Raw genomic sequence first — 16,803 nt, forward strand, 5'->3', positions numbered from 1 at the left:
TGTGATTAGTCAATAGGCCAAATTTGCAAAGCCAGATTTGCCAGGTTCCACTTGGTGTTTGATGCACACATAAAATTCTTTGTTGTAGTATATAATATACCGTAAATAATATTTTAGAGCAAAGAAGAAATGCTGAGTTTCATTTCGCTTTAACACAACAATAATAAAACAACAATGTAAAAAGTGCAAAAGTACAAAAATGAATTAAAAAAAAACTTTACTGCTCTTTAAAGTAGTCTTTAAATGGTCACGGATACATATAAGTGAACAACCCAGGGAGATCAATGAATCAAAAGTAATGCAGGGACCATGTGCAATCTGCAAGAACAATGTAGATATGGCAAACGCACCACAACACACCGTTCCCTCTGTCCAATTCCCGTTCCCCAATGTCACAAGGGAGACTCTAAAGAGTTAGCTGTCTGCAGGAAAGATGAGATTTTCATTGAGAAAAATCAGTTGCCGAACTGTGTTTGGATTTAGCTGGTTTCTCCTCTCAGAGATGATCTGGCCCGCTTCTGAAAATATCCTCTCTGCAGGCACAGCGGTAGCTACTATACAAAGTCTTTGTTTCATGATTACCGTCAGGCCCTCATAAAGTGATTGCCTGGCTTTCCACCAGGCTAGTGGATCTTCAGTCCTAGGAATCAAAGGCTCTGCAAGATAGCTTTTCATTTCTGACGTTGCCGTAGATTTAGGGTTGCTAATTGTGATTAAATCAGCCACTCTTTCATCAAAGTCCTCCCAAAAAGAAACTGCTCGTTCAGACTGGGGAGCGGGAGTGGTTGTGGGGTCTGTGAAGCCCACTTGATGTTGGTTACTGTCCTCAGTTCTTGCAATAGCTGTAATTATATTCTTTGTAGCTTCATCTGCCGCTGCTGTGTGATAAAAAGCTTTAAGTTTAAAGCGAGGATCCAATAAAGTTGCCTCAGCAAACGGAGGTAAGTATTCAACTTGCTGAAAATGATTATTCATTTCCTTTGATAGTGTATCCATCATTGCAAGAACAGGACCGTGATTGGACACAGCACCCTTTAATCGTTGAATAGCTCTTTGAAGTCCTCTTGCCATCAGAATGACCTTTGATGTGGTCATATATCTGTTATAAGAAAGAAAAGAGAGGGTTACTATGAATGAACACGAGCTATTGTAGGTCAAATGAAAAATAAATGGTTATGTTAATGACGAACACATAAGTAATAATCAATATGGTTTTAACAATGACAAATTAAAGTGTACCAGAGATGACATGTGACATGATGAAATAGACATGTGCATATACAGTGGCAAGCATACAGACACTTGTGCTGGGCTCCTTTCCTTTTTTCCCTGCCTGAAAGAGTTTATAATTAGCTATGGAACTGCCAGTTTTTCTCTAGTCTGGACTCAGTCGGCTCACTGATAAATTACAGCTATAAAACACTTTCCTAAGCAGATACCTGGGCTTTTTTCCTGTGAGAGGAAAAGATAAAAAGGTCAATAGTTTGTGTATTTTCACTCTGGGACGCTTGAGACACTGCAATTGAGCAGAGACTATAAAACATTAAATATGCTTTGTAATTGTTTACACATAAAATACAACCTTGAGATGTCTAATGATAGGTACACACCATACAATTTTCTGTTAAATTTTCTGTTAGATTTACCTGTCATGCTGGGAATACACATTACGTTTTTCGCGTTCGATTCTCTGCGCGATCTATTAGCCATTCGATTCTCTGATCTTCCACTCGTTTTTCTTATCATTTTTCCATTCACTTCTATGAGAAATCGAGCGGAACAGAATTGAGCTGAGAATCGGACATGTCGGTATTTTATCATCAAAGGCATCTATCGGAACGATTCTCTGCAAAAAAACGTAATGTCTATTCCCGGCATCAGATTGTTACAGCTAGACTTACCGGTAACTGTATTTCTAGACATCATACGGGACACTTGGAGATGAGGCTCCGCCCATCCAATTAGTGGAAACCACCTGAAAGAGTAAAAAGAGTATTAATAGCCCCCACCCTCCCCTGGCTCCTCAGTGTAATGAAAGTACCTCAACTAAAACACAGAGAAGAGGAAATAAAAAGACACCTAAAAAGAAGTGTAACCCATGAACCCCCAATCCAATAGCCATAAGAGAGTGCGAAAGGAATAGAGGTGGGTCAGTGTCCCGTATGACGTCTAGAAATACAGTTACCGGTAAGTCTAACTGTAACATTCTCTAGCCGTCGTACGGGACACTTGGAGAGATAACCAAGTAGTCTGAAAAGAAATACCTAGGGAGGGCCACAACCCTGGAGCACTACTCTGCTAAAACGACACAGTGCTATGCACAGGTCCATAGAATCGTATGTGCAGTGATTTCTCATGTAGAATAATTCTGCCACACAACTGAGCACTGGCCCTCAGAGCAGGATTGGCAATATCCCATTAAAATCCTGGATAAAAAAAAAATCTACTGAATACATTTGTAAGATTTAAGCATCTCGAAACCCTTTGCTCTGCATCCACTTATATCCTCTCTACAAGATTGTCAATCTCCACAGCCAGCATAGGTAAAATGCCGGCCTGTACATCAGACCAATTGAAAACAGGTCCGCAGACCAATCCGAAAAAGGCTCAAAGACCCACTCGAAACAGGTCGAAGTCGTAATCAAAACAGAGTCGTAATCAAAACAGAGTCAAAATCAAAACAGACAGAGTCGTAATCAAAACAGACAGAGTCGTAATCAAAACAGACAGAGTCGCAATCATAAGAGACTCGAAGCCGCAATCAAAAGAGACTCGAAGCCGCAATCAAAAGAGACTCGAAGCCGCAATCAAAAGAGACTCGAAGCCGCAATCAAAAGAGACTCGAAGCCGCAATCAAAAGAGACTCGAAGTCGCAATCAAAAGAGACTCGAAGTCGCAATCAAAAGAGACTCGAAGTCGCAATCAAAAGAGACTCGAAGTGATAATCAAAAGAGACTCAAAGTCATAATCGAAACAGACTCGAAGTAAAAAACGAAACAAACTCGAAGTCATAATCGAAAGAGACTCGAAGTCATAATCGAAAGACTCAAAGTCATAATCGAAAAGAGACTCAAAGTCATAATCGAAAGAGACTCAGTCATAATCGAAAGAGACTCAAAGTCATAATCGAAAGAGACTCAAACTCATAATCGAAAGAGACTCAAAGTCATAATCGAAAGAGACTCAAAGTCATAATCGAAAGAGACTCAAAGTCATAATCGAAAGAGACTCAAAGTCATAATCGAAAGAGACTCAAAGTCATAATCGAAAGAGACTCAAAGTCATAATCGAAAGAGACTCAAAGTCATAATCGAAAGAGACTCAAAGTCATAATCGAAAGAGACTCAAAGTCATAATTGAAAGAGACTCAAAGTCATAATTGAAAGAGACTCAAAGTCATAATTGAAAGAGACTCAAACTCATAATCTAAAGACTCAAAGTCATAATCTAAAGACTCAAAGTCATAATCTAAAGACTCAAAGTCATAATCGAAAGACTCAAAGTCATAATCGAAAGAGACTCAAAGTCATAATCGAAAGAGACTCAAACTCATAATCGAAAGAGACTCAAAGTCATAATCGAAAGAGACTCAAACTCATAATCGAAAGAGACTCAAAGTCATAATCGAAAGACTCAAAGTCATAATCTAAAGACTCAAAGTCATAATCGAAAGACTCAAAGTCATAATCGAAAGAGACTCGAAGTCATAATCGAAAGAGACTCGAAGTCATAATCGAAACACTCGAAGTCATAATCGAAAGAGACTCGAAGTCATAATCGAAAAAGATTCAAAATCGAAACAAGGGACTCTCTGAAAACTACCCAGAGATTCATGCCTTGAAAGTTTCCATTACTCCTTAATTGTCAATCACCATCGCTCCAGTGCAGGTTTGACAAATCATCCTGTTGTATTCTTGGGGAAGCCAATTGCTGCAATGGCAACAATTTACCTTCACCCCATCTGCTACTTAACATTCCTAGCTAGATTGTATGGACACAAGGGATAGGAAAACAGAAAAAAATAAATACGGGGAAGAAATACACTCTAATCTCAATGATATGAGTGCACATCCCTGCAAACAAAAGTCAGTTTCTGCATCTAGCATAGGAAACAAATGACTCCAAGACTGCTCATGGGTTTCCTTAACCTGAAAAACTCCATTACCTCTTTGTATAAATTGTCAATCACTACAGCTACGTAATCAAAACAGAGTCGTAATCAAAAGAGACTCAGAGTCGCAATCAAAAGAGACTCGAAGCCGCAATCAAAAGAGACTCGAAGCCGCAATCAAAAGAGACTCGAAGCCGCAATCAAAAGAGACTCGAAGCCGCAATCAAAAGAGACTCGAAGCCGCAATCAAAAGAGACTCGAAGTCGCAATCAAAAGAGACTCGAAGTCGCAATCAAAAGAGACTCGAAGTCGCAATCAAAAGAGACTCGAAGTGATAATCAAAAGAGACTCAAAGTCATAATCAAAACAGATTCGAAGTCATAATCGAAACAGACTCGAAGTAAAAAACGAAACAAACTCGAAGTCATAATCGAAAGAGACTCGAAGTCATAATCGAAAGACTCAAAGTCATAATCGAAAAGAGACTCAAAGTCATAATCGAAAGAGACTCAGTCATAATCGAAAGAGACTCAAAGTCATAATCGAAAGAGACTCAAAGTCATAATCGAAAGAGACTCAAAGTCATAATCGAAAGAGACTCAAAGTCATAATCGAAAGAGACTCAAAGTCATAATCGAAAGACTCATAATCGAAAGACTCATAATCGAAAGACTCATAATCGAAAGACTCATAATCGAAAGACTCAAAGTCATAATCGAAAGACTCAAAGTCATAATCGAAAGACTCAAAGTCATAATCGAAAGAGACTCGAAGTCATAATCGAAAGAGACTCGAAGTCATAATCGAAAGAGACTCGAAGTCATAATCGAAACACTCGAAGTCATAATCGAAAGAGACTCGAAGTCATAATCGAAAAAGTTTCAAAATCGAAACAAGGGACTCTCTGAAAACTACCCAGAGATTCATGCCTTGAAAGTTTCCATTACTCCTTAATTGTCAATCACCATCGCTCCAGTGCAGGTTTGACAAATCATCCTGTTGTATTCTTGGGGAAGCCAATTGCTGCAATGGCAACAATTTACCTTCACCCCATCTGCTACTTAACATTCCTAGCTAGATTGTATGGACACAAGGGATAGGAAAACAGAAAAAAATAAATACGGGGAAGAAATACACTCTAATCTCAATGATATGAGTGCACATCCCTGCAAACAAAAGTCAGTTTCTGCATCTAGCATAGGAAACAAATGACTCCAAGACTGCTCATGGGTTTCCTTAACCTGAAAAACTCCATTACCTCTTTGTATAAATTGTCAATCACTACAGCTCTCATAGATTTAGTGCAGGCTTGACAAATCATCTCGTTATAACACTGGTGAAACAATGTTGCAATAGCAACCTTTTTAGTTTTTGGCTTCTCCAAACACTATCCTATACCTCCCCCGCTTTTACTTTTAGCTTGCTATGATATAGAGAAAGAGGGAAAGGATAAAACAGGTGAAATCACACTCTAAACTGCATCATGTGAGTGTATATCCCTGCAAAAATGCACTATCAGTGCACACACCTCTGCTGCTGGAACAGACTGAGAAGCTTCTTGCCTGTGATCCCATCTCTCCAGCATGGACAATGCACTCACCTCTGCTGCTGGAAAAGACTGGGAAGCCTCTTGCCTGTGATCCCATCTTTCCATCATTGGGAGAACAGGAGCAGTTCCATTTCTTATGCTGCCTAGTTCTCCTGTATTGGACTCCCCCACCAGCGCCAGCTTCCCAACCATCGCTTGTGGCCCAGGGATTTCCTGCATGCGCAGCGCTGCCCAGAGGATGCTAGTTCGGCGACTCGGCAGCTGTGGGAGAGTACCACGATCCTTGCCCGCACAAATGCATATGGAGGGCAGAGGGATCGACATCCGAACACCGCGTTGGGAAGAAAACCGGGTGAGTAAAGAGACGCCACTAGCGTTCACAACGATCACCCAAGCCACCCGGTCTTCTCTTGGCCTCACCGCCTAGTGAGGCTAAATAAAAATAATAAATATTGAGGGAGCTACTACTCTTCGGTGTTTCCGGGACGGAAACCAAATGAAACTGAGGAGCCAGGGGAGAGTGGGGGCTATTAATACTCTTTTTACTCTTTCAGGTGGTTTCCACTAATTGGATGGGCGGAGCCTCATCTCCAAGTGTCCCGTATGACGGCTAGAGAAAGATAATTTCCAACATGTTGGAAATGATCTATCTAACCATCTATCTGCCTAGAAATTGGGCATTGTGCTACTCAGCAGGAGATAACCAGAAGACAATGCACCAGAGATAATGGCCAATACTTTACAGAAAATAATCTATAGATTTTTCTGTTAGATTTTCTGTTATGCTAGGTACACACCATACAATTTTGTGTTAGATAGATGGTTCGATAGATAATACATGTCCGATCGTTTTTCTGATCGATTTCTCTTAGAAGTGAATGGAAATAGATAAGAAAAGATAACAGACTCGAATGGGAAATAGGTTGGAAAATCGAACTGAAAATTGATCGGACAGAAAATCAACAAAAAAAAACGCATGGCGTGTACCCAACATAACAGAAAAATCTAACACAAAATTGTATGGTGTGTACTAGGCATTAAAAAGACATTTTTAGGAGTAGAAAGACATATCCAATTGTTTATCTCAGTGGGAGGAGGGGCAGGTCAAGGGTTACTGGATATTTACCCAGACTTTAGCTTTAACATTTTGAAAAAATGTAAATGGTTATGTGGTATAATAAATTCATACAAACCTTTCTGCGCAGATCTCCACCGTAACCTCCTCAAACGGCTTTAGAATCTCACATGCATCTTTTATTATGTCCCACTCATCCAGTGTCAGGGTTGGAAGGCTGGGATTGACTAAAGTAAGGGTTGAAATTATTGCTTCCTTCTGCTCGTAAAATCGCCTCAGCATATAATAAGTGGAATTCCACCTTGTGACGACATCTTGTTTGAGCCTCAGCTCTTCAAGGCCCATTTGCTTTTGTATCGCATTCAGTACTTCAGTTGCAATGGTGCTTCCATGTACATTTTCCACAACGTTCTTAACCTTTGCCACTGTCTCCTGTATTGGTTTTAAGCTTTCCCTCACGATAAGATTTAGCGCGTGGGCAAAGCAGGCCACGTTCTTCCAACCAAGCTTCTGAATAGCTGCTTTAATATTACTCTCGTTGTCAGAAACACAAGCACTGACTTTGTCTGTTATGCCCCACTCTTCACAAATTCTTTGAAGCTCAGCTGCTAAGTGGTCTGCTGAGTGGCTCTCTGTAAAAGAAAAGCAGTCCAGAAGATAGGACATACGTTTAAAGTATTTATCAATATAATGACAAGTTACTGCCATAAAACTAACTTTTGTCTGAGATGTAAAGCAGTCAGTTGTCAGACAAACAGCAGATGCATCTTTTACACTTTCCATTACTTGTGCCATAGTTCCCTCATACATACTTTGCATCAAAGTTGTTAGGGTCTTTCTGTTTGGCAAGACGTATGAAGGATCAATAGCCTTCACAAAATTTTTAAATCCTTGGTCATCGACAATCGAAAATGGTTGGAAGTCCAACGCTATCATCCTCATCAACTCCTCATCCAGGTTGGTTTGTTTGGAGGCGCTAATTGGTCTCACATAACTGGTTATGCCGCTTTGTCGTTGTCTTTGAGAAGCAGTGCGCCCTTCAGATGTGGTGGATGATTCTGTTGTGTGGATGCTAATTGTGCAGGGTGCTGCTGACTTTGATCGTCGTCTTGATTTTGCTGGGTTCTCTTGTCTAATTTGGGCTAGGACTTCTATCGAATGACTTATTTTCAGATGCCTTTTAAAATTTGAAGTTGATCCTCCATGGCTTGAGTATACCTTTTTACAGATTTTGCATTTTGCTTTCTTGGAATCAATCTCCTCAAAATGAACCCATATATTACTTCTTTTTCTTGATTCCATTTTAAAGGCCATTTTCTTCTTAAACACACCTGTTTCGGGGATAAAGCTCAGTTTGTGAGTAGTTATGGGCAGACAATAAAATGTTCTTTCTCGTTAGAAGGGAAAGGGGACATCTCTTATCCTGCACTGGGTGTACAGATCATGTCTTAAAAGGACAACTGAAGTGAGAAGAATATGGAGGCTGCCATACTTATTTCCTTTTAAACAATACTAGTTGCCTGTCAGCCCAGCTGATCTATTTGGCTGCAGTAGTGTCTGAATAACACCAATAACAAGCATGCAGCTAATCTTGTCAGATCTGACAATAATGTCAGAAACACCTGATCTGCTGCATGCTTGTTCAGGGTCTATGGCTAAAAGTATTATGCTGGGAATACACGGTGTGTTTTTGAGCCATTTAGATGGCTCGATTGATCATTTCCGACATGTCCGATCCCCGCCCGATCGATCGATTCCGCATAGGGAACAATGGGAAGAGATAAAGAAAACGCATGGAAGATAAGAAAATAGGGCGCGAAATCGACCGGGGGAATCGATCGGGCAGCAGAATCGAGCCGCAAAAACACACTGTGTATTCCCAGCATAAGAGGCAGAGGATCAGCAGGACAGCCAGACAACTGGTATTGCTCAAAAGGAAATAAATATGTCAGCATCCATATCCCTCTTGCTTCAGTTATCCTTTAACCTCCCTGGCGGTACGCAGTTTCTGAGGCTGCATCCGCGGGAGGGATTTTTTTTTTCATTTAAAGTTGTTTTTTCCTTTGTAGCTAGCACTAGGCTTGCTACCATTGTCCCCAAGTCCCCCCACAACCTTCTGATCCCCCCCAATCACCGCCGCTATATGTTACCAAGCCGAAATCCCGCGAGAGCCGCAACCTCCCCGATGAGCTTCAGTCATCACTATGGCGACGATCGAACATGACGTCATGCGCAATCCCGATCCTCCCCATAGCAAAGCCTGGAGCTGATTGAAGAGGCTGCGCCATCGCGGGATTTGGGGGGGCTCTACGTATAACGGCGGCGATCGGGGAGAGCAAACAAGAGCGGAGGGACTTGGGGGACAATGGTAGCTAGCGAAGTGCTAGCTACAAAGGATAAAGCAAATTTAATTCAAAAAAATCCCTCCCAGGGTAGAGAAATCCTCTGCGGCGGCTACCCCGAGTGTAGCTCGGGGTTACCGCCAGGAGGGGTAAAACAGAACTCCAGGATTCATGTAAAATATATCAGTAAACAGTCTTGCCAAAGTGTAAAAAAAATAATTATTTTATTTTTAACCACTTCAGCCTACAGCTTCGAAAATCCTATGCATCCGAGCAATGTTCACCTCCCATTCATTCGCTAATAACTTTATCGCTACTTATCAAAATTAATTGATCTATATCTCGTTTTTTTCGCCACTAATTAGGCTTTCTTTAGGTAGTACATTTTGCTAAGAGCCACTTTACTGTAAATACATTTTAACAGGAAGATTAAGATAGAAATGGAAAAAAAATTATTATTTCTCAGTTTTTGGCCATTATAGTTTAAAATTAATACATGCTACAGTAATTAAAACCCATGCATTTTATGTGCCCATTTGTCCTGCTTATTACACCATTTAAATTACATCCCTATCACAATTTATGGCGCCGATATTTTATTTAGAAATAAAGGTGCATTTTTTCAATTTGCGTCCATCACTATTTACAAGCTTATAATTTTAAAAAATTTAATAAGATACTCTCTTGACATGTATATTTAAAAAGTTCAGACCCTTAGGTAACTATTTATGTCGTTTTTTTTTTTTTTATTGTAATTTTTTTTATTTTTTTTTTAATACAAAAATGTATTTGGGTAATTTTAGTTTGGGAGGTAAATAGCCAATTTTAGATGTAATAGAATATATTTTTTTTAATTCAATACAGGTATGTGGGTGCAGTTTACTATTTGGCCACAAGATGGCCACGTTCAAAAAATTCCTAGATGCGAACGATGTCTCATCTAGGAACTAAAATGAAGAGAAGTTTCCTGGGGGCAGAAATACCACGCTCTCTGATGAGAAAGCGTCGGTATTTCTGCCGGGGACTTAGATCGGTGAATGGGAATTATATTCCCATTCACTGATCGGGGGGGGGGGGGGGGGGGGCAGCGGGAGGCAGCGGGAGCGCGCCCGATCGCGCGCACCACACGGCTGCAGCACCACTGCCTATCTGGACGGATATATGCGTCCAGATATGGCGAAGTGGTTAAAACTGAAATTTTTTATGTGTGCCTGATCTAAAAGCAGCGAACCAATGTCTGTTCCTTCAAGCCTGGCTGCTAGATAGGTGTCGACAGTGCAGGGAAAGTCCTGTCCTGACTCCTTCTGCCTGACTTGCTATCACAGTGCAGAAAAGATCCAAATCCTGCCATGAACTATTCCTTTGATAACTACTATTCACTGGGGAGAGAGTGAGTAACTAGCAAAGCAAGTAAATCGCTCCTAGTACTCACACGCCCCCACTCACTGCTGATTGGCCCAGACATCTGAATATTAAGGGTGATTGCTCAATTTTGATTCTTCTTGACTTGTCTGCAGCATTTGATACTGTGGATCATGAAATACTAATCCAGCGACTGAAGAATTACTGTGGCCTAAGGGGTACTGTTCTTAGCTGGTTTCAGACCTTCCTATCTGGCAGGACACAGCAAGTATGTCTGGGCACACACTACTCTAATCCAGTGCCACTTGCCTATGGAGTTCCACAGGGTTCTGTACTATCACCATTACTCTTTGTAGTCTACATGCTCCCACTGGGCAAAATAATCCAGAACTATGGCCTAGGATACCATTGTTATGCAGATGACACACAACTGTATCTGTCCTTCAAGCCTGGCACCCAAGACCCATCAGCATCCATAAATGCCTGTCTAGTGGATTTACAAAATTGGGTGAACACCAGCTGGCTGAGGCTGAACTCCGACAAAACAGAGGTGTAGGTGGTCCACACATGATGAATAAAGTTCAAAACGCTCACCACCTCAAACTAGCAATTGGGGGAGATACTGTACAGTATAAAGACTCTGTGCGAAACCTTGGGGTGATCCTGGATGGAAATCTAAAACTCAAACAGCAGATATCAGCTGTCGTCAAGTCTTCCTTCTTTCATCTAAGAAATATAGCGAAAATCAAACACCTTATCCCAGCTGAAGACCTACCTGCCCTGGTTCATGCATTTGTATCCTCCCGCCTAGACTACTGCAACGCCCTGTTCATCGGATCTACAGAAAAGGTTCTGCGCCCCTTACAGCTAGTACAGAATGCTGCAGCCAGATTCCTAGCCAATGCCCCCCGCAGCTCACAAATCACCCCAGTACTGCAAACTCTTCACTGGTTACCAGTAAAATGGAGAACCAATTTTAAGATCTGCCTGCTGACATTCAAGGCTCTACACCACATGGGACCCAAATACATAGCGAATCTATTGGAACTTTATGCCCCTCCACGCACCCTCCGCTCTGCCAACAAGATGAAGCTGATTATTCCCAGGATACACTTAACATTTGGTGCTCGGGCCTATTCCTACGCAGCCCCTACTCTATGGAACTCACTTCCACAATCAGTACGAGAGGCTCCCTCTCTGGACAGCTTTAAAAAAAAGGCTAAAAACTCACCTCTTTTCCATAGCCTTTGAGACTGCATAATGCAGGGTCACAGCGCTTTGAGTCCCCAGGGAGAAAAGCGCTATATAAATATTGTTGTTATTGTTAATACATCTTGTGTGTAGCTGTGACACACACACACACACACACACACACACACGAATGAGCTAGGATGTGTAATAAAAGACATCTGGGCCAATTAGCAGCAGGGGGAGTGACTACCAAGGAGTTACAGCTAATCATGCCCTCCCCAGTGAATTGAATTAAATGAATCGTTCATGATCCGGATCTTTTTAATGAACTGATTCTAATGAACCGATTCATTGAGACAGGGAACACACTAGCGGTGTTTGTGTGCGTTTTGCTGTGAACACCAAATTGTGCACGATTCTACAGGCTATTGAAGTCCATAGCCTTGTGCGAGAAACGCGTGCGGTGCATCTGTTTGCATTCTTTTCTGCATTTTCCAAACGCAGAGTTTTATGCTTTTTCCCTGAAAAGATCCAGACAGAAGCATGTGGAGGAGGTGGCAGTGTTCTCACCAGGCTCTTTTAGCTGGGTGCTCTACCCGGATAGTTTTGGTGATCACCCGGCTGTCATCGGCTCACCTCCTCCTATGCTTTAAGCAGAGTTGCTCACAGAAGCACTGGCCCTGCATTCTCTCATCTTGCCCCACCTGGTTACTTTTTCATGTCACCCGGCTGGAAAAAAAATTCTGGGGCGAACACTGGGTGGGGCCAGCTCGGACTGCAGTGAATACATAGGGCTTGATTCACAAAGTCGTGCAAACTGTTTAGCACTGAGAATTGCTCGCCGCAAAGCTATGGGCAGCCTGGCCCCTATACTACTTCCAGGTCGCAATGTCCCGGAGTAGTACGCATGCCCTGAACCCGACGCGTCCATTAGTTCGAATGCCCTGGCCCGGCGGTGCACGTGCTCGATTGTGCGCCTGTGGCTGGACACGCTTCACGGCAATCAGGAACGTGCACCGCCGGGCCAGAGCATGCATACTAATGAATGCGTGCGGACACGGGCATGCGTACTACTGCGTGACATTGCGACCCGGAAGTAGTACGCGGCCAGACTGCCCATAGAGATTTGTTTGGCGAGCTGTTCGCCAACATCTCTATTGTTGGGTCAGGAGGGGAGTGAGGAGGAGAGTAAGGAAACCAGCCAGGCGCTAGAGAAATTTAGGGCCCATTCACACTAAGGTGATTAGCGGGCGATTCCCACTAATAGCAGAAATGCTAGCGCTTTTTAAAAGCGCTAGTGCAATAGTAAGTATATGGCAACCCACTGCCGCATTTGCCGCCGATCGCCAGCGATTCGCAATTAGTGGCAATCGCCAAACGTGTTACCTGCTGCATTTTGGGCGATTAGCAATCGCTCCGAGAATGAGTATTGGTAAAGTGATTTTTCTGCATTTAATCACGGAAAAATCACATACACTAAACGGTAGCGCTAAGCGCTGTGGATGGGCCCTCAAGCGGGCGCTCCGCCTGGCTGATAAGGCTTAGGGAGAACAATGCAATATATAGTCACATGACCACTGTTTACATCTAAATTTTATCAAGGCGCCTGATAAAATTTCCCTCTGCTGACAATCTAGTGTGCGCAGAGCAGCCTCTGATAGAGCGCTGTGATTACAGCGCAGGAGATTTGGGCGCAGCCGGCGCCACCATAGGTCGTAATAGGAATTACAGCTATAGCGGCGCATAGTGAGTAACTTTGGCGCCGTCAGAAGATGGAACTGAAGTTGCTTTTAAAGCACCGTAATTCAGCTTCCAGCAATAGCTGGAAGCTGACTTACATTATTTCCCACTCTCCACGTGGACCTGGAGGTGGAATAGTAATTAAAGCCACCAGGAACTTGTGCAGCAGCAGGATAACCCATATACCGGCTGTATCCTGTGCCCAAGTCTACCGGCGGCCAATACATATGTATGCACCTCTGATGTCCCCCTCCCTCGACAGCTCAGCCAGTGATCAGCCTGACAGATTGAATCGGTCAAATGCGTTGTTTTGTCCCCAGTTGGTGATTTGGGTGCACGGTGCATCCGAAAATATACAGTATAATTTCGTTATAATAAACTCTGATATAGTAAACATTTGGGAATAGTAAACTACCTTTCCAGGTCCTGGCCAATCTCCATTATAAGTCTATGGGAGCAACACCTGGTATAGTAAACTCGGATATAATAATGTAAACAAAAGAGGATGCAGTGTTACCACTTTCACTTTGCAATCACCGATAAAAGTATCACCACAGTCCTCCCGCGAGATTGTACACACTCCCGGGTATCTCTTCCCTTGTTAGCAATGACGCTCCTGGTAGCGTGTGGAACACAGTACAGGCTACTTTCACTTTTAGTGCAGATCAGAATGGTCCTACTCACTGCAAAACTAAGAAGAGCGGAGAGTAGAGTGCCAAGTCCCGCCCGCAGAGGTATCGGAGCCTCTCGCAATACAGATGAGAGTGGCTTATTATGATTGGCTGCTTTTTGAAGAGAGGCTTCATGATTGGCTCAAGTGTGAGCAGAAAGTTTTGCAGGACACGTGCTGCAAGTCCGATCCACGGAGGTATTGGTAATACTCACAGGAAACGAGTGGCTGCCTCTATTCATTGACGGCTGCAATTTTTAAGGAGCCCTGGATACTGTATCAGCAATTTGTCCAGCCTGGCTATGCACCCAAAGGCATACTTAACCTTGTAGTTCACCAAATGTGCAAGTGCTGGTACTGTACCTCCAATAGGAGGACAAAGTTGCTCCTTTGCAGCAGAGAATGTACCAGGGCAGACAATTTCTGATATAGTAAACTTCTGATATAGTAAACCACGTTTCCTGGTCCCTTGGGAGTTTACTATAACGAGATTATACTGTACAGCCAATCGGCTATTCGGAGCTAGAATAGATAACACAGAAGTAAACATTATTGGACTATTCTCTCCAAATATAATGTACTGTAAATAATGTGTTATTTAGCACCTCTACATGGTTAACAATAGGGATACTTTAATGAGGTGCAAGTAATTGCAAGATGATGCAGTTTTTGATGCAAATTTTTTTATAAATACAGTGGAGGAAATAATTATTTGACCCCTCACTGATTTTGTAAGTTTGTCCAATGACAAAGAAATGAAAAGTCTCAGAACAGTATCATTTCAATGGTAGGTTTATTTTAACAGTGGCAGATAGCACATCAAAAGGAAAATCGAAAAAATAACCTTAAATAAAAGATAGCAACTGATTTGCATTTCATTGAGTGAAATAAGTTTTTGAACCCTCTAATAATAAAAGACTTAATACTTATCTGCCACTGTTAAAATAAACCTACCATTGAAATGATACTGTTCTGAGACTTTTCATTTCTTTGTCATTGGACAAACTTACAAAATCAGTGAGGGGTCAAATAATTATTTCCTCCACTGTATATGCAGCTTGAAAAAGTTTATGGCTGGCTTAAAGGACAACTGTAGTGAGAAGAATTTGTAGGCTGCAATATTTATTTCCTTTTAAATAATACCAGTTGCCTGGCAGCCCAGCTGATCTATTTTGCTGCGGTAGTGTCTGAATCAGAAACAAGTATGCATCTAACCTTGTCAGATCTGACAATGTCAGAAATCCCTGATCTGCTGCATGCTTGTTCAGGGTCTATGGCTAAAAGTATTAGAGGCAGAGGATCAGCTGGTTGGCCAGGCAACTGGTATTGCTTAAAAGGAAATAAATATGGCAGCCTCCATATCAATCTCACTTAATTTTTCCTTTAAACTATGCAAATTGCCTAGCAGTCCTACTGATCCTCTGCCTCTAATAGAAGGGTCACACTTGAAGCTGTGAGAAAACAGCAGCGGTTTCCCACGGCCGAATCTGCATTCTTGGCTGGCAGCCAGCAGAGACCAGGGCGATAGGAAATGTCATGCTTTGTACGATAAAATCAGCAGTGTTGGCTTTTTATACCCCACTGTGGAAACCCGCAAATTGCTCCTAGCACACTGATTGTGCATTGAGAAGCATTATGTGCGGCCGCGGATCGTTAGCCCAGGAATCAACGAATCGGGCCATGGTGCCCAATCCCTGATTCCTCTCCCACGCAGAAAAAGCGATGGCTTCTCTCGGAAGCCATCGGTTTTTCTGACTCCTACGTCCCCCTAAGCCACATGTGTCGAACTCCAGGCCTGGAGGGCCAGATCCATGCCGGTGTTTAGGATGGACTGAGAATGAGAGGAATGTGTTCTACCTGATGGACCACACCATCCTGATTCAGACCTATTGAGCTGTATCAAAAATGTGTGAGGACTTGGCCCTCGTAGGACCGGTTTGACATACCTGCTCTAAGCGTACATGTTATGCTTAGAGTGACGCCATGTAAACAAACCTAGGGTTGCCATCTTGTGGTCAAAAAGTAAAACTACATCTACATAAAAAATAAACATATTTACATAAAAAAAATTACTATTTACATCCCACCCTCCCAAAAATACCCAAATAAAATATTTAACAAAAAAATAAAAAATAAAAAAATCAAAAAAAAAATCATTACGATTAAAATATATATATCTAAGGGTCTAAACTTTTTAAATATCTATGTAAAGATAAAATATTTCTTTTTTATTATTATAAATGTGTAAATACTGATGGATGCAAAACGGAAAAAATGCACTTTTGTTTCCTAATAAAATATTGTCGCCATACATTGCGATAGGGACATCATTTAAATGGTGTAATAACCGGGACAATTGGGCAAATACAATACGTGGGTTTTAATTATGGAGGCATGTATTTTAAAACTACAATGCCCGAAACCTGAGAAATAATGAATTTTTTTTTTCCTTTTTCTTACTGTTAAAATGCATTTACAGTAAGGTAGCTCTTAGCAAAATGTACCACCCAAAGAAAGCCTAATTGGTGGTGTAAACAAAACAAGATGTAGTTAAGTTAATTGTGATAAGTAGTGATAAAGTTATAGGCTAATGAATGGAAGGTGAACATTGCTCGGATGCATAAAGTGAAAACGACTGAAGGCTGAAGTGGTTAAAGGATACCTGAAGTGACATGTCACATGTGGCATGATGAGATAGACATGTGTATGTACAGTGCCTAGCACACAAATAACTATGCGGTGTTCCTTTCTTTCTCTGCCTGA

At 41.9% G+C, this 16,803-nt stretch overlaps 1 protein-coding gene across 3 annotated transcripts in view; it reads right to left on the reverse strand.

The window, feature by feature from the left end:
• Positions 1-200: 200 nt before the first annotated feature.
• The window catches only part of LOC137562861 (E3 SUMO-protein ligase ZBED1-like), a 167,978-nt gene continuing 151,375 nt past the window's right edge, over positions 201-16,803 (reverse strand). For all 3 annotated transcript variants that reach the window (XM_068274630.1, XM_068274631.1, XM_068274629.1), the window contains 2 exons: positions 6,854-8,066; positions 201-1,099 (listed from right to left, as the gene is read on the reverse strand). In XM_068274630.1, coding sequence (XP_068130731.1) covers positions 415-1,099; positions 6,854-8,066 — 1,898 coding nt within the window. In that variant the 3' untranslated portion in view covers positions 201-414. The remainder of the gene's footprint in view (positions 1,100-6,853; positions 8,067-16,803) is intronic.

This window comes from Hyperolius riggenbachi, chromosome 3, assembly GCF_040937935.1.
Source record: "Hyperolius riggenbachi isolate aHypRig1 chromosome 3, aHypRig1.pri, whole genome shotgun sequence".
In the NCBI taxonomy this organism is placed as follows: domain Eukaryota; kingdom Metazoa; phylum Chordata; class Amphibia; order Anura; family Hyperoliidae; genus Hyperolius; species Hyperolius riggenbachi.